At 40.9% G+C, this 23,910-nt stretch overlaps 1 protein-coding gene across 2 annotated transcripts; it reads right to left on the bottom strand.

Annotated features, from left to right (window-relative positions):
* Positions 1–2,907: 2,907 nt before the first annotated feature.
* LOC134295213 (sulfate anion transporter 1-like) lies at positions 2,908–23,647 on the bottom strand. 2 transcript variants are annotated; one of them, XM_062967076.1, is made up of 5 exons: positions 23,519–23,647; positions 22,259–22,408; positions 8,289–8,862; positions 7,548–7,602; positions 2,908–5,445 (listed from the first exon to the last, which is right to left on the bottom strand). In XM_062967076.1, exons 3-5 carry the CDS (start codon positions 8,837–8,839, stop codon positions 3,943–3,945), a joined length of 2,109 nt encoding a protein of 702 aa, XP_062823146.1. In that variant the 5' UTR covers positions 8,840–8,862; positions 22,259–22,408; positions 23,519–23,647; the 3' UTR covers positions 2,908–3,942. The 2 variants fall into 2 exon arrangements, 1 of the variants encoding a protein (XP_062823146.1); XR_010001754.1 differs by lacking the exons at positions 2,908–5,445; positions 7,548–7,602; positions 8,289–8,862 and adding an exon at positions 10,026–16,030 and having other exon boundaries at positions 23,519–23,635.
* Positions 23,648–23,910: the final 263 nt, after the last annotated feature.

Below are 23,910 nucleotides of genomic sequence, written 5' to 3' on the forward strand. Positions count from 1 at the left end.
GGAGCCCCTAGTGGCATACTGGGTTAAACCCTTGTGCTAGCAGGACTGCTGACTGAAAGGTCGGTGGTTTGAATCAGGGGAGTGGGGTGAGCTTCCATCTGTCACTTCCAGCTAATCATGCAGGGACATGAGAGAAGCCTTCCCACAGGATGGTAAAACATCTGGGCATCCTCAGGGCAATGTCCTTGCAGGCGGCCAGTTCTCTCACACTGGAAGCGACTTTCAGTTTCTCAAGTTGCTCCTGACATGAAAAAATTCCCCTGAAAAAATTCCTGATCATCACATATATTTATCTCCCCTGGAGTTTCAGTTGTGGGAAGGGCAGGTTTTACTTGAAGATAGGAGCAGATAGACTTCTGGAGTTCTCCATTTCTACTAGAAATCCTAGTAGAATGTCTACTAGAGCTGCAGACCAAAAGGTCCCAGGTTCAAACCCCGGGAGCGGCGTGAGCAGCCGCTGTTAGCTCCTGCCAACCTAGCAGTTCGAAAACATGCAGATGTGATCAATAGGTACCGCTCCGGCGGGAAGGTAACGGCGCTCCATGCAGTCATGCTGGCCACATGACCTTGGAGGTGTCTACGGACAACGCCAGCTCTTCGGCTTAGAAATGGAAATGAGCACCACACCCCAGAGTCAGACATGACTCGATTTAACGTCAGGGGAAACCTTTACCTTTACCTTACTACTAGAATCCCAGAAATGTGGGGTTGGAGCCTGGTTAAAAAAAAAAAGACAAACACTTAGAATTGCAGTACAGTTGTACCTCCACGTTTGCGTTTTTGAGGTTTGCATGTATGATTATTGCTGGATTTATTTTAAAATATCATTTTTAGGAGTCTGAAAGTCCTCCTTACTTTGGTCAATGTCCTCCAGTCATGCTGGAAGATCTAGAGATTTCTGGAGAGGTGTTCTTAAGTTAAAAAACAAAACCTAACAATTTCTTTATCTGTGGTGTTTCCTTTCACAAGATTGCTGCATCTGTAAGCCCAGCAAATGGGAAGGACTCTGTTTTCTGAGCTTAGGAATTTGTTCTAAGGGCCAATGTAGCAGCAAACGCCCGGTGATTCTACATGAAGGATGGAGAAAGGCTATCCCTGGGGCTGCATGTGCCCCTTACAAAGCTGTTTTCACCACACACACACCCCCCCCCCCCAACTCGCTCAAATTGCCTTTTCTGTGCTAAAACAGGTGAATTTCCCCTCCTGAAAATGACTGGCACAAACATTGAAACATTCTATTCAAAATTAAAAGTAACCAGGATCAAAAGGGGCATCCTTGTTCCCTCTCATCATGTTAATTTTGAAATGTCACTTTGTTATGCTGCTGTTATCAGAAGGAACTGAAAAGGAAACCATAAGCACCTAACTGGCTTGTAACTGATGGTTTCCAAGTTCTGATTAGGCCTAGTTAGCTCTTGGTACCAGCTGCAGTTTGGCCCCAATCCATGGATCTCAAGTCCCATTATATATAATGACATAGTAAAATGGTGTTCCCTCTTTGCAAAATCAAGATTTCCTTTTTGGAATTTAATTTTAATATTTCAAAGCCATGGATGATGGGATCTGTGGATATGGAGAGTCAACTCCAAAATGTAATTTTTCCAAATGTTGTCCTAGATCGAGTACTAAGGGACCCTGGCCTAGAGAACATACATCCTGTCTCTAAATTTGGGTACAGCTCTGTGGCCTTAGTCTGGCCTGGCCTTGAAAGGCTTTTCAGTGATTTTGACAATGCAGGCAGAACACATACCTGCACAAACTTTGGATATTCCAGGAAGTACATCTGCTCCCCCCATTTTCAGGCGCAGGAGATGGCTAAGATCCTCACAACCTTTGAAGATGCCTGCCATAGATGTGGGTGAAACGTCAGGAGAGAATACTTATGGAACATGGCCATACAGCCCGGAAAACATACAACAACCCTAAGATGGGGTTGCTCTTGACTTCTCACTGAGCTTTGGAGGAACAGGGCAGAAGGGAGACTGTATGCATATTTCTTGAAAGCCTTTAAAACCTAGTATGAGGGTAGCAAAATAGTTGCTCCATTCATATATTGCACCTCTGCAGGACTGGAGAAGCTATTATATATTTCAGCTGAGAGGTCTTCAGCAGGAGTTATTGTTGCTACTTCTTTCTCCTTCTACTTTCAGTGTGCTTAGTGACTGTTTAAGCGAGCAACAGGAAACAAGGCTGATGTCCTTTTTTGTGGGCATGTGATTTTTTTGCATTCAATTTAGGCAGGGCCATTGTAATTCATGTGCTTTAGCTTTTCCATATTCATTTGAGGACTTGGGATACATCTACACTGACCCCTTAATGTGGATTGAAGGCATCTTGAAAATGCAGTGTTTAAAATGACACACGGTGAGAACTCACATAACGATGTGAATTAAGAGCAAAACTGGGAGATATTCCCTAGAGATATTAGGTTAGCCCCCCACTCTCCAGGCTTTTCGGTCTAGTCTAAAAACATGGCTTTTTAGACAGGCCTTTGACCTTGAGTAGATTTTAATGGTTAGCCGTGTGGACTTCGTGATTGCTTCACTCCAGCACTTGGATTGCTAGGCCAGTTTTATCTGCAGGCACCGCTGCATTTTATGAATTTTTAATTTTTTTATTATGTGTCATTTTATGTATGTTTGCTGTTGTAAATTTAGGTTGTCATAGTCTATATATTTATCTATTGTTTATTTTATGTGAAGCACTTGTAGTGCTTCTGTGAGGTGCTCTGAGTCCCTTCGAAGAGATGGTGGCAGGGTATAAATAAAGTTGTTTATTATTATTATTACTCTGGAATAGATCTCATAATGCGCATCAGCGTACATAGGTATAAATCACCTTGCATGATGAAATTGATTAAGGAACAAGTGATTTAGTGATCTGCACATACACACAGGAGCGAGAGAGTTTAAAAAACTGATATACATTTTATTCAAAAGAGAACTGGGACAATGTGGCCTGGCTCAGCTGTAACATGAAAGAATGCTATTGCAATAGAAAAATGGGTTATGGTGAATTAATCAATTAGATTCTATATTTTCATCCAGATTTGTTTTGGCTGACCGTACTTTGATTAAACAACAGTTTCTTAGGTTTGGAACTACAGAGAAACTGATTTGTTTAGCACTGGGGAGAGAAGCTCCAGCTCATTTAATAGAGGCAGCCCCCAAGTTACAAACAAAATAGATTCTATAGGATTGTTCCTAAGCTGAACAGGTACATTTTTAAATATAACTTCAGCCATATATATGTGTGTGTGTGTGTGTGTGTGTATACACACACACATATATACACACACACACTTTGGATATCACAAAGTGGTGTTTGTTTTGCTGTTTGTGCCCTGTTCAGAAGACTTCCCCTCACTTTCTGTCCCTGTAATAATTGGATTTTGAAAAAAAAATGGCTTGTTGTGGAAACAAGTATTGTTAATATCTTCAGTGGAGACACCCTTTCCCCATGATAACTCTTCCAGGCATGATTTTCCCTTCCTGAGGGTAGATGTCTCTCACTTCCTGTTGTTTCACCCCTGTTCTTAAATAAGAATCATTTGTAAGTGAGATGTTTGTAACTCGTGGACTGCTGTACTGAACTCTGGATACCAAAAAGTTGGAAGGGAAGAGCTAGGAGGACACTAGTCATGGGCTAGTCTTGGCACATTCTTGTAACATTCAACAATGATGTCATATTATGTCTAAACTGGATCCACTTGTATTGTACAGTTCATCGTACCTACATTTTACGATTACATTATCTCATGTTATGTTTATACCACTGAGTACCTATAAAATGTTATTTAAAAAACAGAATAGGATCCATAGTGTATGTTGAGATTCAAGTAGGATCCTAAGTCTGAACATTTTGAAGGCCACAACATGAATGCAGTGAATGCTGAATCCTCACAACTGCTGGTTATTGAAGATACAATATGGGGACCCTGGGCTATACAACTGAATCGTCTGCTGTAGTCTTCCTCTCTTTTACAAATTGGACAGCACTGTGTATGTTATGAAACACAAGTTCATGCATGTTTTTGTTTGCACTGGCTGAGTAGCCCCCTCTTTCCAGGGAAGCTATCACGCAGGGGCTGCAGCAAGCCAGAAGAACCGTGACTTTCCATTCTTGGTGGTCTTTGAATGTTTCTTTTAATGCGCTCACACCAGCTGTGTCCAAAAATGGAATGGAAGAGCAGTCAATGATGATGGCCTGAATGTCTCTGGGTTTAGTGACAAGAGATAAACCTGTATCTCCATGTTCAAGTCCTTTGTGAGAATTTGGCTGCCCTTTCTTCTTGGCCTTTTTTCTCCTGGCAATTTCAATCGTAGGGTCAAACCCCGTTTTGTTGTGGAGGCACTTGAGGAAAAAATCTTTATTTGCATAATAAAGCGGTGCTTCAAAGCGAAATATTTTCACCCTTGGAACAGGCAGGAGGTTTGTGTATTCCTCCTCGTCTTCATAGAAGACAGTATTCTCAATCTGCCCAAGTAAGGCAGCATGAGGGCGCTGGGTGCGGCCAATTATGCACAGGATTGAAAACACAACCCCAACTAGAAGGCCCATTTCGGTGCTGATCAAGGCAGACGAGAGCATGGTAACACACCACACCAGGGCATCCACTCGGTCTAGGCGGTATCGCTGCGGAAGGTCTTTGAATTTCCTGAGGGCGCCTCTTAGGCTGACAATGATAATGCATGCCAGGACACACTTCTGCAAGCTGAAAAAGAGGGGTGCAAAGAAAAGCAACACCAGAAGCACCACAACAGCACTCACCAAGCTGGATACCTGTGTCTGACATCCTGTCGATGCCTTGACCAGGCTCTTTGCCAGGGCCGCACTAGTGGCAAAGCAGTGGAAGAAAGCCGGGATGATGTTGCAAAAGCCGATGGCAAACATTTCCTGGTTGGCCTTGACCGTGTAGGCATATTTCTTGGCAAACATTTCTGAGAGTGAAATGGTGAAGGCAAAGCCAACGATGGCAAGAGGGAGGGCATCGACAGCAACTCTCTGCATGAGAGTCAAGCTGGGCACCTGGGGAGGAATAAATCCAGTGGGGATTTCGCCTGAAACACTGGAGCCATACATTTCCTTCAGCTGTCCATAATGGGAAACCAGTGTTGCCATCACAATCACTATCAGCTCTGTAGGAAGAGGAACCTTGAGCCTGTCCTTATATCTGTCCCCTAGTTCCTTGGCAGTGACCAGCACTGTGATGCATATCGTGCTTGTGATCACATCGCAGACATTAGCCTGGGAAATGTTGCTGAAAATATTAACCCAGGTGGTGATTAAGACACCGTATCCCTGGGCCCGAGGGATTTTGATGCCAACAAGGTACTTAACCTGAGCTGTTAGAATGGTTACTGAAGCACCCGTTGCAAAGCCATCAAGTACTGGCTCTGAAAGATACATCGACACAAAGCCCAAGTGGAAGATTCCCATTAGAACCTGGAAGAAAAACAAGAACAAGTGGGAAAGAGAAACATTGGGTAACAACAGAATGTCTCTCCTATCTTTATGCCTTCTTGAATTTCTTCTCCCTCCCACCAAATGTTTGTTGCATAGTGAGCCCTTGATATCCACTAGGATTTGATTCCAGGACCCCTTAGTTGATACCAATACGCAGTAATGCTATGTAGTAATTACTGTATTTACGAATTTAGCACCAAAATATCACGATGTATTGAAAACATTGACTACAAAAATGTGTTGGATAATCCAGAACGTTGGATAAGTGAGACTCTACTGTAATAATAATAATAATAAAAATAATAATAGGATTCAAAGATCGAATTACAAAGACTCTGGCACAAGCCAGTCAAGGTGGTCCCAGTGGTGATCAACGCACTGGGTGCAGTGTCTAAAGACCTTGGCCTGCACTTAAACACAATCGGCGCTGACAAAATTACTATCTGCCAGCTGCAGAAGGCCATGTTACTGGGATCTGCACTCATTATTCGCCGATACATCACACAGTCCTAGACACTTGGGAAATGTCCGACATGTGATCCAATAGAACAGCAAGCAGAGTGTCTGCTGTGGACTCATCTTGTTGCGTTTCTAATAATAATAATAATAATAATAATAATAATAATAATAATTATAATTATAATATACTTTATTTTTAGATTGCCCTCTCTCCCCATGGGGACTCAGGGCGGTTTACATACATATAAAAGGCATACATTCAATACTATCGTTAAGATCACACAACAAAAATGCATAATAAACAGTAAATAAAATTAAGATTAAAGTAATAAAACATAAAAACATTAAAGAAAGCATGATTGCACAAAAAACACAGTTACACAAAAAAATCATATATATTAGACAGTTAAACCACTAAAATGTAAACAGAACTTGGTATTAATTGTGGATTAAAATAGACCGTAGCAGTTGTAAAGTGCTAATTAAATTATGCTAGTCCTCCTCCTCTCTGTACGCTAAAGTGCATAAGTGTGTCTTCAAAAGTTCCCTGAAGGAGAGGAGGGTGGGGGCAATTTTTATTTCTTTGGGCAGGGAGTTCCAGAGGTAAGAAGCAGTCATGGAGAAGGCCCCCTTTCTCGTTCCCACCAGTCGCGCTTGTGATGGGGGTGGGACTGAGAGTAGGGCCTCCTCTGCTGACCGCAGTGCAAGAGATGGACTATATAGGGAGACGTGATTAGACAAACAGCCTGGACCCAAACCATTTAGGTCTTTATAGGTAACGACCAGCACTTGTATTTAGTCTGGAAGTGGACTAGCAGCCAGTGGAGCTGCTGTAACATGGGAGTGGTTCTTTCCCTGTACGGAGTCTTAGTAATCTGGCTGCTGATTATACAGGGTGTTTTGAAAAAGAACTCCCTAGTTTTAAGTACATTAAAACTAGGGCGTTCTTTTTCAAACACCCTGCATATAGCGGCATCATAAAATGGTGCCCTTTGTTTAAAATAGCAAAATCAAGCATTACCTTTTGGAATGTGGAGACAGGTGAAATCTATGGATACAGAATCAATGGATATGGAGGGCTAATTGTACACTAAATAAAGATGCAGCTTCTCCCAGATCATTGTTTATTAGCATCATATGCCGTAAATACATAGAAGAATGTATGATAAGTTACACTAATCTAATCCCCTTTTTAGCCAGGAGCCTGCAGTGGCCTAGGGGATAAAAGCCTCGTGACTTGAAGGTTGGGTTGCTGACCTGAAGGCTGCCAGGTTCGAATCCCACCCGGGGAGAGCGCGGATGAGCTCCCTCTATCAGCTCCAGCTCCATGCGGGGACATGAGAGAAGCCTCCCACAAGGATGGTAAAACATCAAAACATCTGGGCGTCCCCTGGGCAACGTCCTTGCAGACGGCCAATTCTCTCACTCCAGAAGCAACTCCGGTTGCTCCTGACATGGGAAAAAAATCCCTTTTTTAAAAAAAGAAACACAAACGAAACAGCAGTTCTTTCTTCTTTTCCTCTACTGCCACCTTGAAAAACCCTCTTTCTCAGAAGTAAAATATAAACCATCATACATAAACAAATGCCTAAGTATTGGAAAGTGGTAGAGGAGGACATTACCTGATAAACCCCAGCCAGGAAGGTCAGTGCTGTAGCCACCCCAATGGCATAGCATAGAATCATAGAATCATAGAATCATAGAATCGTAGAGTTGGAAGAGACCTCATGGGCCATCCAGTCCAACCCCCTGCCAAGAAGCAGGAAATCGCATTCAAAGCACCCCCGACAGATGGCCATCCAGCCTCTGCTTAAAAGCCTCCAAGGAAGGAGCCTCCACCACAGCCCGGGGGAGAGAGTTCCACTGTCGAACAGCCCTTCTCACAGTGAGGAAGTTCTTCCTGATGTTCAGGTGGAATTTCCTTTCCTGTAGTTTGAAGCCATTGTTCCGTGTCCTAGTCTGCAGGGCAGCAGAAAACAAGCTTGCTCCCTCTTCCCTATGACTTCCCTTCACATATTTGTACATAGCTATCATGTCTCCTCTCAGCCTTCTCTTCTGCAGGCTAAACATGCCAAGCTCTTTAAGCCGCTCCTCATAGGGCTTGTTCTCCAGACCCTTAATCATTTTAGTCGCCCTCCTCTGGACGCTTTCCAGCTTGTCAACATCTCCCTTCAACTGTGGTGCCCAAAATTGGACACAGTATTCCAGGTGTGGTCTGACCAAGGCAGAATAGAGGGGGAGCAGGACTTCCCTGGATCTAGACGCTATTCCCCTATTGATGCAGGCCAGAATCCCGTTGGCTTTTTTAGCTGCTGCATCACATTGTTGGCTCATGTTTAACTTGTTGTCCACGAGGACTCCATTCTTTCCCACATTCCATGCTCATTGTGCCGAGGGTTAAATTGTGAACGGTGACATTCAAAGGATTTCTGCCACCAGTGACCTCATGAGGATCATCGTTGAGGTCAAACCCTGCCAACAGCAGTTCCCTGTCAACAACTTGTCCAACCATTAAGCTTAATAAACTGAAAATGCCCACTGAAACGTGTCTGGAGGTGCCCATGAGAAAGTAGATAATGTTGGCAAAGAAAGATGTGTAAAGACTGTATATTGGCTTCAGGCCTGCTAGCAGGGAGTAGGCTATTGCTTGCGGCACTAAAATGATTCCGATGACCAAGCCTGACATAATGTCTCCCCAAATATACTCTTTACACTTGTATTTGGGAAGCCACTGTAACACAGGGAAAAAGTCCATGACTGTTTTTTTCATTCTTTCCCTGCTACAGGAACAGTTTTTCCTCAGCTGGCTTTTTATCACTGCTGTTTTGCTGATCTTGGGTGGAGTCTTTTTTTCCATAAAGAACTGGAGATGGGATCCATTTTCCAACTTATTTGTTTCCATTTCTTTTTCCATTCTGGCTGTGTATTAATCAGTTCCTAAAAGGGAAATATTAACATTTTAGTTGGTGTGATCTTGGTACAGCATTTGTGTTTCTCATATGAAAGCTCAAGCTAACCCGGCCTAGGATCCGCTTTTGTTTTCTGCAGACATAACTGATTCTATTAGTGGAAAGGAAATGTTCTGCATCCATTTCTTCTGCACCTACAATATAGGTTCATAGAGTCATAGAATCATAGAGTTGGAAGAGACCTCACGGGCCATCCAGTCCAACTCCCTGCAAGACCTAGGAAAATCTCATTCAAAGCACCCCCGACATATGGCCATCCAGCCTCTGCTTAAAAGCCTCTAAAGAAGGAGCCTCCACCACAGTCCGGGGCAGAGAGTTCCACTGCCAAACAGCTCTCACAGTGAGGAAGTTCTTCCTAATGTTCAGATGGAATCTCCTTTCCTGTAGTTTGAAGCCATTGTTCCACGTCCTAGTCTCCAGGGCAGCAGCAAACAAGCTTGCTCCCTCCTCACGTATTGCTTCCCCTCACATATTTGTACATGGCTATCATGTCTCCTCTCAGCCTTCTCTTCTGCAGGCTAAACATGCCCGGCTCTTTAAGCTGCTCCCCATAGGGATTGTTCTTCAGACCCTTAATCATTTTAGTCGCCGTCCTCTGGACACTTTCCAGCTTGCCAACATCTCCCTTCATCTGCGGTGCCCAGAATTGTGGTCTGACCAAGGCAGACTAGAGGGGTAGCATGACTTCCCTGGATCTAGACGTATACCCCTATTTATGCAGGCCAAAATCCTATTAGCTTTTTTCACCGCTGCTTCACATTGTAGGCTCATGTTTAACTTGTTGTCCATGAGGACTCCAAGATCTTTTTCACAGGTACTGCTGTCGAGCCAGGTGTCCCCCATTCTGTATTTTTGCATTTCATTTTTTTCTGCCTAAGGGAAGTATCTTGCATTTGTCCCTATTGAACTTCATTTTGTTAGTTTCGGCACATATCTCTAATCTGTCAAGATCGTTTTGAATTCTGCTCCTGTCTTCTGGAGTGTTAACTATCCCTCCCAGTCTGGTGTCGTCTGCAAACTTCGTGCCTTCTAACCCTTCATCTAAGTCGTTAATAAAGATGTTGAACAAAACCGGGCTCAGGACGGAACCCTGGGTTCTAGAGAGGTGTAGGAGAACCATTAGATTAGATCTAAGTGTGTATTTTATTTATTGATTCATTGCATTTCTATACCACTTTTCTCACCCCAGTGGGGACTCAAAGCGGTTTCCAACATAATAATGCCAAACATACACGTGAAAACCAAAGCACAATATCTAAACTATAACATATCTCTATGAAATTAAAAACTATTAACCATATTAAAGCATGAGACATAAGCAAATATGTAGACATTAAGACATAGAATTAAAACTTAGTATAAACATTAGAATCACATAATCCAAAATCGTAAACCAAAGCTATTCCACTTGTCAGTTGCGAATATTCCCTCTTCATTTCTTGCACTGCATCACTTTACTGACCAAAGGCTTGGTCCCACAGCTATGTCTTTGCTTTCTTTTTGAAGGCCAAGAGGGAGGGCACTGATTTAATGTCACTGGGGAGGGAGTTCCAAAGCCGAGGGGCCACCACTGAGCAGGCCCTGTCTCTCGTCCCCACCAGTTGTACTTGTGAAGGCAGTGGGACTGAGAGCAGGCCTCCCCAAAAGATCTTAACCTCCGTGATGGTTCATAGAGGGAGATGCATTCAGATAGGTACCGAAACCGTTTAGGTCTTTATAGGCTAAAGCCAGCACTTTGAATTGTGCTCGGTAGCAGACTGGGAGAAGGAGAGAAGAATTGTGGAAGTAGAACTCCTGTTACACATGGCTGGTTTTATTTATTTCCTCTCTCCACTGTGGAGTGGTGGTTTTTGTATTGAACTGTGACTCTGGAGACCAGTGCTTCAAATCCCCTTTCAGCCATGGAAACCCACAGAGTGATCTAAAGCAAATCACAGCCTCAGAGGAAAACAAAGGTAAACCCTTTCTGAACAAATCTAGCTAAAACAACCCTGTCTTAGGGTTGCCATAAGTTAGAAATGACTTACAGGCACAAAACAGCAACAACAAGTTCCAGGAACCTCCAGAGGGACTGCAGGAATTGTAGTCTAAAAAGGATATTTCCCAGCTCTACAACGTAATCTGTTACTGTCTTTTACTCTGTTGATATTCTACAGTATCCAAAAAACTCTGTGCAACTTGAAATGTATTTAAATCCTTTATCTGTTACATAAACGCAGGACTTGAAAAGTAATGATATAATTTGTGTGTTTGCTTTCATTTTTGTTTACAGCAATATGTGAATGATTTATTGGCTTATTGTGAGTAATAACAGCTTGTAAAAGCGTTTTGACAAGGGGACTGGCATAGTGCCACTAGATGAATGGAAGTATTTCAGCTTAACAATAATAAACTGGATTTGAATAGAAAAATGATCCCCAAGGAATTAGAATTAATCACAAAACTTAATAATGGCAATTTTTCAGAGCAGATGGGCATTCCATAACTGGGTTTACAGTCCTAAAACAGTTTTCCAAATGGTATGTTGCAACACAACAGTGTGTCAGCGGCTGTGTGTTGGTGGGTGTGATGTGCAAAACAACTAAAATCTTGAAAATGTATGTTATTTTATTACAAATCATATATATAAATATATAAAAGGTTTTCATGCTATTGTTGTGTCCCCATCCATTTTGTTATTACAATTTACGTACGCATCTGTATCTTTTATAAGGGGTTGTTTTAACCTTTGGTTAGGAGCCACGTGGTGCAATGGGTTAAACCCTTGTGCCAGCTAAACTGCTGACCTGAAGGTTAGAAAGCTCTGGCCTAAAACCTATGACTAGTTTGCTAAAGTAGACTTGTCTTATAAAGATCCCATTGTTTTAATTGGTGCATTCTGGGATTAGCAGTTGTTTTTTGGTTATAGGTATATTTGTTAGATTTTTCTTGTATTATGTTTATTTTTGCCTCAAATGTTTGAATGAGAAGCATTTCGTAAGTAATTAATATTTTGTGTTGAGATATTGAGATACCTTATTTTAAAAACCCGTATTTAATTTATAAACTAAAATTATGATATGATATATAAATTATATTATCTTGAGATGCAACCACATTCTCAAGATAATATAATCTAATCTAATTTAGTCTGTGTTTGCCATAGTTTTTTCTTCTATTTATGGCCAGTTAAAAAAGACTGTTAAATATTTGCTTCAGCAGAGGGCGCCAGAGTAAAATTAAATCACTGTTGTAGTAATAGACTTTTTTAGAAGTCATGCTCCTTGAATAAATTAACGAAATGAACTTACTGTCTTAGCTGCTAGATATTGAATGGCCAAGTGTGTCAATTTAGGCCTGACAAAGAGAGAACCTTTTAACGTGACAAGATACTATGTCAGATCTATTTTGTATGTTTTTGTTGCCAGTTCAACTATTTTGATTCATTTATGTCTGGGTATGATATTGGTTTGTTTCTGTGGTTGCATGCAAGAGCCTGGTTGGCTAGTGATGAATAAACTTGAACCTTGAGATACCTAGATCTCATTTGACTCGAGATGGAAAAATGTCCTAATAGTCAAGAACCATTTTTAATTTTGAAAGATTCCCTGAAAATAGCCTCCTTTTGATCCAGACGTCATCCTCCGTTAGTTTACACAGGATATGGCAAGTTAGGAAAATTAAGCAAAGAAGCTGTTTCAGTGATAACTCTGCGATCATTCCATTATGTCCATAAGATATTTCAAAACAAATTCAAAGTATCGTTCTGCCTTAGAATGGTTCCATTCTTCTTCTGTTACCACAGCATTCTAAAAATTAAGGATATGTCTCTTTTTAAGGCCTCAAGGACTGTTTGGGGGGAGGGTAGCATTCTAAGAACTAGTCACTCCCTCCTCCCTGAATTGTTATGTGCACTCAGATTGACTCCATAATTCAGATTGAATTATCCTAGTGAAGACATCTGCCTTGTGCTTTGCTATTCTGCTGCTGAATACGCATGCCCAGTGTGGAATACATCTCACCATGTTAAATCAGTGGATGTGTCTTTTCATGAGTCATGCCACATTATAACAGGATGTCTACGCCCTACACCACTGGAGAAATTATACTGTTTAGCCTGTATTGCACCACCTGACATCTGCCGGGAAGTAGCAGCCAATAATGAAAGGACCAAGGCATTGACATCTCTGGCTAGTCCTCTGTTCTGATATCAGCCAGCAAGGCAACACCTTAAATCAAGAAACAGCTTTCTGAGATCTACAGAGATACTCACAGGAACATCTCAGCTAGTGACAGTCCAAAAGTGGCAAGTTAATACCCAGAACCTCAATCCATGGCTCATACCAAATGAGTGACTCCTGGGCACACAGAAGGCTGGGTGACTTGGAAGGCACTGGACAGACTGCACCCTGGCACCATGAGATCCAGAGCCAATCTTAAGAAGCGGGGGGTTGGACTAGATGGCCCATGAGGTCTCTTTCAACTCTACTATTCTATGATTCTATGACAGGATATAAATGAATATAATAATAATAATCCCTCGGAGATGAGAGTGTCAATATCAGGAGATGGGAACTGTAGTCCGACACATTTGGGGATGCTTGGAGATCCTGAGCTGGGCTAGATGACCTTTGGGGGCCCTTCTAATTCTATGACTAAGTTGGAGAAAGGGGAACGGAGTCCTCGTTGCCTTGCACTGGACCCAGTGATTTAGGATTTTCTGTAGGATTTCCTTTGGGGCCTGAATACAGAGCATTGGTGAAAGATTTGGGGAGTTATAGTCCCCAAAGGGCACTTTCCTAACCTATTGGAAGGTCTGTCTAGTCTTTGGGGGAAAGGGACCAAAGTGGGACCTTTTCCAGAACGATAGAAACATGCATAGGTCGAAATATTTATACTTTTATTGCACAGATGTGAAATGGCTGGAGTATATAGGGTTGATCACTTGCCGTGAATTCGGGAGGCCATTTTGGCTCAGATGGGTTTTTTGATACGTCCGCACTATTGAAACCGTAAAGGAACCCAATGCAAAACCAGTTGAGCTTGGGCAGGAACAGCTTGCTTGCTTGCTATCCAGGCCGGCAGCCCTAAGAAATAGCTTACGATAGAATTAATTGGATGTGAAAAACTTACTTGAAGGTATTTTGCAGGCATTGGCCTCCATCCCCCAAAGCCAAGCTGCTCAAAGGGTGCGTCGACACCCTGAACATTATTATTATTATTATTATTATTATTATTATTATATGACACAGCAAACAAGATAGATATGCTGGATTTCATTTCACAAAATCATTATGTGAATACAGTATTATTACAGGATTATTATTATTATTATTATTATTTTATTATGACACAGCAAACAGATATGGTGGATTTCATATCACAGAATCACAAGTCGAACACTTCCCAAGTATCTAGGACTGTGTGATGTATTATTATTATTATTATTATTATTATTATTATTATTATTATTATGACATAGCAAACAAGATAGACATGCTGGATTTCGTATCACAAAATCACAAGTCGAACACTTCCCAAGTGTCTAGGACTGTGTGATGTATTTTCGGATGATGCGTGCAGATCCCAGCAGGGTGGCCTTTTGCAGTTGGCAGATCGTAATTTTGTCAATGTCTATTGTTTCCAAATGCCGGCTGAGATCTTTTGGCACGACACCCAGTGTACCGATCACCACCGGGACCACCTGCACTGGTTTCTGCCAGAGTATTTGAAGTTCAGTCTTGAGATCCTGATAGCGGCTGAGTTTTTCCTGTTGTTTTTCGTCAATGCGACTGTCACCTGGGATGGCGACATCAATGATCCAAACCTTTTTCTCTTACACAACTGTGAGGTCTGGTGTGTTGTGTTCCAGAACTTTGTCAGTCTGGATTTGGAAGTCCCACAGTATCTTTGCATGCTCATTTTCCAATACTTTTGCAGGTTTGTGATCCCACCAGTTCTTTACTGCTGGGAGGTGGTACTTGAGGCATATTATTATTATTATTATTATTATTATTATTATTATTATTATTATTATTATTACTATAGACTTGTCTGTAGACTTGTCCGCAGCTGCATGGCATTATGGTAGACTTCTGCAGAGGAGAGAGGATCCCTTTTCCGGCCCTTTGCTGAACGGAGCAACTGTTGGGCTTCCTTAGTTGGTCTGGAGACAGTTTGTAGGTTGTGTTCAATGCTAATCAAGGTGATTAATTGCAACATTCACACGTACTTCCAACAGACAGAGTTCTTTCTCTCTCCCGCCCTGGACATCATTCCATAGAGATCTATACAAACCCCTCTTGCCTCGTTTCCAACAGGCCTCACAACCTCTGCGGATGCCTGCCATAGATGTGGGCAAAACATCAGGAGAGAATGCTTCTGGAACACAACACACCAGACCTCACAGTTGCTATCTCATCTCCAAAGACGTTGTGATCCGAACCGCAATGTCCAAGATGGAGAAAAAAGAAGAAAGAAAAAATCCCCGTGGGAATCCGAACCCCAATGTCTATCTCTGCATCAAAGACCCCATCCTGCGCCGGCGACAGTTGGCCGGCATGCATCCCGTACAGAGAGAGAGAGACGTTTCACCTGCACCTGTGGCTAATGGCATCTTCAGAGTGGAGTGTAGATATTCCCTGTGGAATAATGTTCAGGATGGGAGAAAGGACCCTTGTGTGTGTGAAGCAAGTGTGGATGTTACAATTGGCAAGGTTGAATAACACTGAGTAGCCATAAAGCTGCAAAGTCAATCAGCGAGGTAGCCTGGCCTCTATTGCCTGGAGGCATCCTCTGTGAAACGATGTCCAGGGTGGGAGAAATAACTTTTGTCTGTGTGAAGCAAGGGTGGATGTTGCAATTGGCAAGCTTGAATAACACGGAGTAGCAACGAAGCTGCAAAGTCAATCAGTGAGGTAGCCTGGCCTCTGTTGCCTGGAGGCATCTCCTGTGAAACGATGTCCAGGGTGGGACAAAGAATCCTTGTCTGTGTGAAGCAAGAGTGAATGTTGCAATTAGCCAGCTTGAATAGCACGGAGTAGCAACGAAGCTGCAAAGTCAATCAGTGAGAGAATCCGCATAGAGGTAGCCTGGCCTCTATTGACTGGAGGCATCTTCTGTGGAATGATGTCCAAGGTGGGAGAAAGAATCCTTGTCTGTGTGAAGCAAGAGTGAATGTTGCAATTAGCACATTTGAACAGCAACGAGTAGCCATGAAGCTGCAAAGTCAATCAGTGAGGGTATCTGTGTAAGGTTAGCCTGGCTGATGTTGCCTGGAGGCATCCTCTGTTTGGGAGGCCCAGCGCCCAGCAAGCAATCAAGTGCCTTTTAACACCTCCCAGACAAAGGATGCCTCCAGGCAATAGAGACCAGGCTATCTGTATGCAGATACCCTCACTGATTGACTTTATTTATTATTTATTGGCTCTATTTCTACCCCGCATTTCTCTGCTCCGAAGGGGACTCAAGTTGGCTTACATGGAGGCAACTATTCAATGCCTTAAAACATATAATACAGACGTTAAAATTAAATAACACTAAAAACTGACATTATTAAACTTTTTAAAAACATTACAATTAAAGTCACGCCATCCATAGTCACAATCCAGCCTTTCCATAGTCAATTCCACATTTTCCAGATCGTTTATTGCACTGCCCTGTTCACTAAAAGCCTGATCCCACAGCCAAGTTTTTATCTTTCTTTGCAAGGCCACTCAATGCTATTCAAGCCTGCTAATTGCAAAACATCCACACTTGCTTCAAACAGACAAGGCTTCTTTCATTTATGCACTCCACTTGCTTCACTGCCAGCAGAACCTCTGAAGATGCCATTAGCCACAGGTGCAGGCGAAACGTCAGGAGAGAATGCTGCTGGAACATGGCCATGCAGCCTGGAAGACTCACAGCAAGCCACGAAAGCCTTCGATAACACAAGCTAGAGATTATTTCTATTGTTCAGGACATATATTTATGGGAAGACAATTTCTGCATGAGATTTCCATGATGCAGCCTGAAATAATTTATTTTCCTTGCTGAAAGTACTAGCTCACTTCATGACAGTAATTTTGCATACTTTTTGAAAGAGACAAGCAGATAGCGGTGCATCTGCACATGCCCAGGAACCCTTGATCTTGACAGGCCAGGACTATAGAAAAATCTCATGCATATCTACCTACTTGTCCATTAGAAAAGCATCTCTTGTTAACAGTCATTAAATTTGAACTCTTGAGTTTCTTTGCTCACTGAGTGCAATTTATGCAGGCTTCCAGGTGCGGTTGGACTGCAACTCCCAGGGTGGGAGAAAGAACTCTTGTCTGTTGGAGGCAAATGTGAATGCTGTTATTTGCCACCTTGATTAGCATTGAATGGCCTGCAGTTTCAAGGCCTGGCTGCTTCCTGCCTGGGGGAATCCTGTGTTTCGAGGTGTTAGCTGGCCCTGCTTTTTGAGGTGGCAGCCCAGAAACTCACAACAACCCACCTATGAAAGCCTTTGACAACACATGGCAACATTTTTGAAAATTCACACAGCTTTCCAGAGGAAATAATGAGTAGAATAATACAGTAATTGCATTTTTTTTTTACCAATCTGATTTATTTCCAGCCTTAAGACCCATAACATGCTATGCTGAAAATTTTATATATATATATATATATATATATATATATATATATATATATGTGTGTGTGTGTGTGTGTGTGTGTGTGTGTGTGTGTGTATTATTTTGTATATAATGGACAATATAATTTATAATACAGTAGAGTCTCGCTCATCCAACATAAACGGGCCGGCAGAATGTTGGATAAGCGAATATGTTGGATAATAAGGAGGCATTAAGGAAAAGCCTATTAAACATCAAATTAGGTTATGATTTAACAAATTAAGCACCAAAACATCATGTTAGACAACAAATTTGGCATAAAAAGTAGTTCAATACGCAGTAATGCTATGTAGTAATTACTGTATTTATGAATTTAGCACCAAAATATCATGATATATTGAAAACATTGACTACAAAAATGCGTTGGATAATCCAGAACGTTGGATAAGTGAGACTCTACTGTATATGTATATGTATATATGTATATATGTGTGTATTTTTTGTATATAATGGACAATATAATTTATAATAATATAATCTAATGTATATACATATAATATTGATAGTAATATTGTAATGTAATACAATATAATAACACAATACAATAATATTGATTATATCTATATATATAAAAGAGTAATGGCATCAGGGCAGCGGACCAAACAACAAAACTACAGGCCCCCCAACCTTGAAATTTGACAACACAACCCATCATCCACGCCTCTAGGTTGACACAACAAAAAGAAAAGAAAAATAAAGTCCTAATTACAAGGAGAGGAATTTATCCAATTGCTGTGTCATAATAAAATTATTATTATTATTATTATTATTATTTATTTATTTATTTATTTATTTCTTACCCACCTCTCCATCATCATCATCATCATTATTAAAACTGGCCTATCCCCTCAAATGTGCTGGGGATGATGGGAATGAAGATAAGAATAATAATGAAAATTATTAATATAATAATAATATCATCATCATCCTTCGGAGGTGAGAGTCTTAGTATTAGGAGAAGGGTAGGATATACATGAATATAGTCATCATCATCATCATCATCATCATCATCATCATCATCATCATTATTAAAACTGGCCTATCCCCTCAAATGTGCTGGGGATGATGGGAATGAATATAATAATAATCATCATCATCATTATTAAAACTGGCTTATCCCATCAAATGTGCTGGGGATGATGGGAATGAAGATAATAATAATGAAAATTATTAAAATAATAATAATAATAATAATAATAATAATAATAATCCTTCGGAGGTGAGAGTCTTAGTATTAGGAGAAGGGTAGGATATACATGAATATGATTATTATTACATTATTATTATTATTATTATTATTGAGCCCCCTTGGGGTAGAGAAAGGTGGGATATAAATATGGTAAATAAATCGTCGTCGTTCTTCAAAGGTGAGAATATTATTATTAGGAAAAGGCTAGGATATACATGAAAATAATAATAATAATAATAATAATAATAGAGAAAGGCGGGATATAAATATGGTAAGTAAATAAATCATCATCATCACCATCCTTCAAAGGTGAGAATATTATTATTAGGAAAAGGCTAGGATATACATGAATAATAATAATAATAATAATAATAATAATAATAATAATAATAATAATAATAATCCTTCAGAGGCAATAGCTTCATTAGTAGGAGAAGGACTGTGGTGGAGGCTCCTTCTTTGGAGGCTTTTAAGCAGAGGCTGGATGGCCATCTGTCGGGGGTGCTTTGAATGAGATTTCCTGCGTCTTAGCGGGGGGTTGGACTAGATGGCCCATGAGGTCTCTTTCAACTCTACTATTCTATGATTCTATGACAGGTTATAAATGAATATAATAATAATAATCCCTCGGAGATGGGAGTGTCAATATCAGGAGATGGGAACTGTAGTCCGACACATTTGGGGATGCTTGGAGATCCTGAGCTGGGCTAGATGACCTTTGGGGGCCCTTCTAATTCTATGACTAAGTTGGAGAAAGGGGAACGGAGTCCTCGTTGCCTTGCACTGGACCCAGTGATTTAGGATTTTCTGTAGGATTTCCTTTGGGGCCTGAATACCATAGCATAGAATAGCATAGAACTTCAGGTAAATAACATTTTCTTTATAAAATGTGTTTCAGAGAGCAACTTAAAGCTAGTAAAAAGCATTCTTACTTCTTTTGAAAAGTGTATCATCATCCAGAACTTAAACAATGAAGCAATATTGAATATTTTTGCATCCCTCTTATATTTATTTTGTGTAGGAAGAGAGACAGCAGAAAATGTTAAGAGAAGTGAGGAGAGGTAACGTGGCCTCACTGTACTATCAAATGTACTACCATTCCCATTTTGTCATCCATTATTCAGCTATATGTGCATTATAACAACCTCTGTGGCAAGGCAATGTGTACACTATTGCATAGACGTACTCATAGCTTAAAAAGATTGCCTGTCCCAGTTATGTTATTGCAATATCAGCAGGCTTTGGGGAGGTTGTGGTTGGGATTGTATGTGTGTGTGTGTGTGGGGGGGGGGGAGTGAGTTTTAAAAGCTATTTTAAGTGTAAAAGGTAAAGGTAAAAGTCCCCTGATATTAAATCTAGCCGTGTCCGACTCTGGGGGTTGGTGCTCATCTCCATTTCTAAGCCAAAGAGCTGGCATTGTCTGTAGATGCCTCCAAGATCATGTGGCCAGCATGACTGCATGGAGCATCATTAAGTGTATTATGTTTTAATCTGTTTTTAACAAAATGTACTCCGGTGCCTCCGGTGGCTCAATGTGTAAAAGCGCTGAGCTGCTGAACTTGCGGTCCAAAAGGTCCCAGGTTCAAATCCGGGGAGCGGAGTGAGCACCCGCTGTTGCTCTAGCTTCTGCCAACCTAGCAGTTCAAAAACATGCCAATGTGAGTAGATCAATAGGCACTGCTCTGGCGGGAAGGTAACGGCGCTCCATGCAGTCATGCTGGCCACATGACCTTGGAGGTGTCTAAGGACAATAACGGCTCTTCGGCTTAGAAATGGAGATGAGCACCAACCCCCAGAGTCGGTCATGACTGGACTTAACGTCAGGGGAAACCTTTACCTTTACCTACTATTAAATTGAGTTTTTTAAAACTTTTGTATTGCACTTTTTAAAACTTGACTAAAGCATGGAATTGTTAGCCACCTTAAGTTCCCCTGAGGATAAAAGCAAGGTATAAAAAAAGTTAAAAACAACAGCAGCAGCAATATGACCTGCATGATTGGCTAGGATCATGTAGTAAAAGAAAATGGGGGGAAACTCTGTTATTTTCAGAAATCGCACTACAGTAACATCAAATCAGAAATGTTAAAGTTGCACATGTGTGAAAGAATGAGTACAAAACAAATTTCTGCCACTCTCTTCATAAGCATACTTGGTGTATATGAGAAGGGGATCACTTTTGACTTTGGAGTTCGGAGTAGTTAGACAAACTTCAGTCATTCGCCTCTCCCTTATCCTAGCTGTTATTTCAGCCTTATTCTCTTTCAGACTATTTGAACCGCTGAGACCACACTGGCCTTGCTGGACCATCACCTCCCCTTCTATGTCACCCACCCCAACCAATTGCAGAGTTCCATGCATGCTCATTGCTGTCACAGGTGCCCAATTCTGACATCAGCAAAATGTGCCTACACAACCAGGAAGGTCAGGGCTAAGCTTCCCATCTTCTTTCTGGTCATGTGGGTTTCTCTGTTGATAGAGCTGTTGCCATCTGCAAGAATAATCCCTCCCCTTTTTCTAACTCTAATAAGCACAGGCAAAAGTTATGGTGTCAGTGTCCCATCTGAACATCAGGCTGGTCCAAATGAGATTCAATCCAGCTGTCTATACTGCCCTGAAGTTGTGGGATACTCCGGAGTTCCCAGAAAGCTTTGGAGTATACCCTGACTTTGCCTGTTTAATCTGGTATATTTATCAGAAGTACAAGAAGTTCATGAAAGCAGCCAGGAATCAACTCATGGTGAGCCCAGGTTTTCATGCGCATGTAGATTTGCTCTACTTTAGAAAACTAACTATTTCTGAAATGGTCAGTGCTATACAACAAATAATCAGGTATCATGAGAGAAAACAAACCTTAATGTGGAAATTACCCTCTGTTTTCTTTCACCAGAATTATGCAACTAATTAACAAGAAAAGAGGTCTTTTGGATCGAGTCAATACGGTAATTCATTGCATGCAACGGCATTTGCCCAAGTTGTGTTATTTCTCAGGTGTTGCTGACCATTAGGTGCCAATGTCCTTGCAGGATCCGTCCCGGCCAGTTACCACACAATTTATATACAATATTTATCATAAAAATTATATATATATATATATACACACACACACTGGTTTTATATATATATAATTTAAAATGTATATATATTATATTTATATATTTAAATTAACATTTACAAGGTCAGAAATCTTAGTACTTCATTTTTTGGCTCAGACTAGGAGCACTACACATTTTTAAGTGGTATTTAAATCCTGGGGCATTTAGTACCTTATCACACAATTATACGTCATTATTATTATTATTATTATTATTATTATTATTATTATTATTATTATTCTATTTTACCCTACTTTTTCTCTATCATATCAAAGTGGCCAGCACTAAAAGCTGTAACAACATGTGAATCAACATCTAACACATAATAAATATTAAAATAGAAATAAACAAAATATTTTTAAATATATACAGTAGTTAAAAGCAATAAAATGATTAAACAAATCTATTAAATGACATCAAACACAGCATCCTGGGGCATTTACCGTTTGGTCCAGTTGTTTGGTCTCTGCTCCTCCTTTTTGCTGGTCATTTTCCAGACTCTCTTCGTTCTTTCGGTCACTTTCCTCCTTCAGCCTGGAATCATCTTTCTCCTCTTTGGATGTGAGATCATCCTCTATTTCTTCATTGGTTATCTATAGAAATTAAACAAAATTAGTCCAGCTCAGCCCATAGGACTGGTTTCTCAACCTTTTTCTGACATTAAAGCATAAACTGTACTTGTATAAATAAAGCAGAGGCAAAAAAATAGAGTACAAAAACAGCCATTTAAATAAAATAAAATATTAAAATGCAATTAAAACATTTAACTCCATACATTAGGGTAAATCACGGGAACCATAGGCTTAGCCCGGGCCGTTCCATTAGTCTGTTACACATCTTTCATACCTATTATTGCACCAAATAATAGTTCTCTATTATGCAATGCAGTTTGCCTTTTACCGTGTTTCCCCGAAAATAAGACAGTATCTTATATTAATTTTTTCTCCCAAAGATGTTCTAGGTCTTATTTTCAGGGGATGTCTTATTTTTCCATGAAGAAGAATTCACATTTATTGTTGAACAAAAAAATGAACATTTATTATATACTGTACAGTAGTTGTCATCATAAAACAGCATAACCAGACAAACTGTGAATCCTATCAAGAATTTCTTGTTACTACCAATATTTCCATGTACAGCACTTTATGGTATGTACATTTACTGATCCTGCATGCTCTAGTGTTCTGTTCGGCGGGCATGCTTCTGAACAAAAACTTTGCTAGGTCTTACTTTTGGGGGAGGCCTTATATTTAGCAATTCAGCAAAACCTCCACTAGGTCTTATTTTCTGGTGATGTCTTATTTTAGGGGAAACAGGGTAGTAGTCAATGTTTTTGTAGTCAACGTCTTCAATACATTGCTAGATTGTAAATACGGTAATTACTAGATAACGTTACCGTGTATTGAACTGCTTTTTCTGTCAATTTGCTGCTAAAACAGCAAAAGGATCGCTTAAGACAGGCCTGGGCCAACTTGGGCCCTCCAGGTGTTTTGGACTTCAACTCCCACAATTCCTAACAGCCTACCGGCTGTTAGGAATTGTGGGAGTTGTAGTCCAAAACACCTGGAGGGCCCAAGTTGGCCCAGGCCTATGCTATGATGATGATGCCGGGACACTAGACTCTTATTGATGCCACCAATTGATACACATAAAAGAATAATAATAATATTAATAGTAGTAAACAGTAGGCGTGAGGCCCTGACCAGTTCGAAGGGGTTGCTGAGCTCCTGCCCTTTCCTCCTCCGCCTCCGCCCGGCGCTCCTTCCTTCCTCCTCGTCCTCCATCGGCCTCTTCCTCCGGCAGCGCCTGGCCCCGGGACTCCCCCCCCAGAGCCGGCCCAAGATAATTTTCAAGTGTAAGCAAATAGAAATTTTGGTGCCCCCCCCCACACACACCAAACCACATGAACGGGCCAGCAGAGCATTGGATAAGCAAAAATGTTGGATAATATGAAGGCCAAGTGTGAATAACTGCAGTTGATCACTTTGATTAGCATAGAATAGCCTTGCTAGACATGGTTATGGTTATTGAGCATTATTCCTAGCAGTGCAATAATTGAGGACTTTTTAAGTATTGACCACTGGACTGATTCTGG

This window comes from Anolis carolinensis, unplaced genomic scaffold (genome assembly GCF_035594765.1).
Source record: "Anolis carolinensis isolate JA03-04 unplaced genomic scaffold, rAnoCar3.1.pri scaffold_105, whole genome shotgun sequence".
Classification (NCBI taxonomy): Eukaryota; Metazoa; Chordata; class Lepidosauria; order Squamata; family Dactyloidae; genus Anolis; species Anolis carolinensis.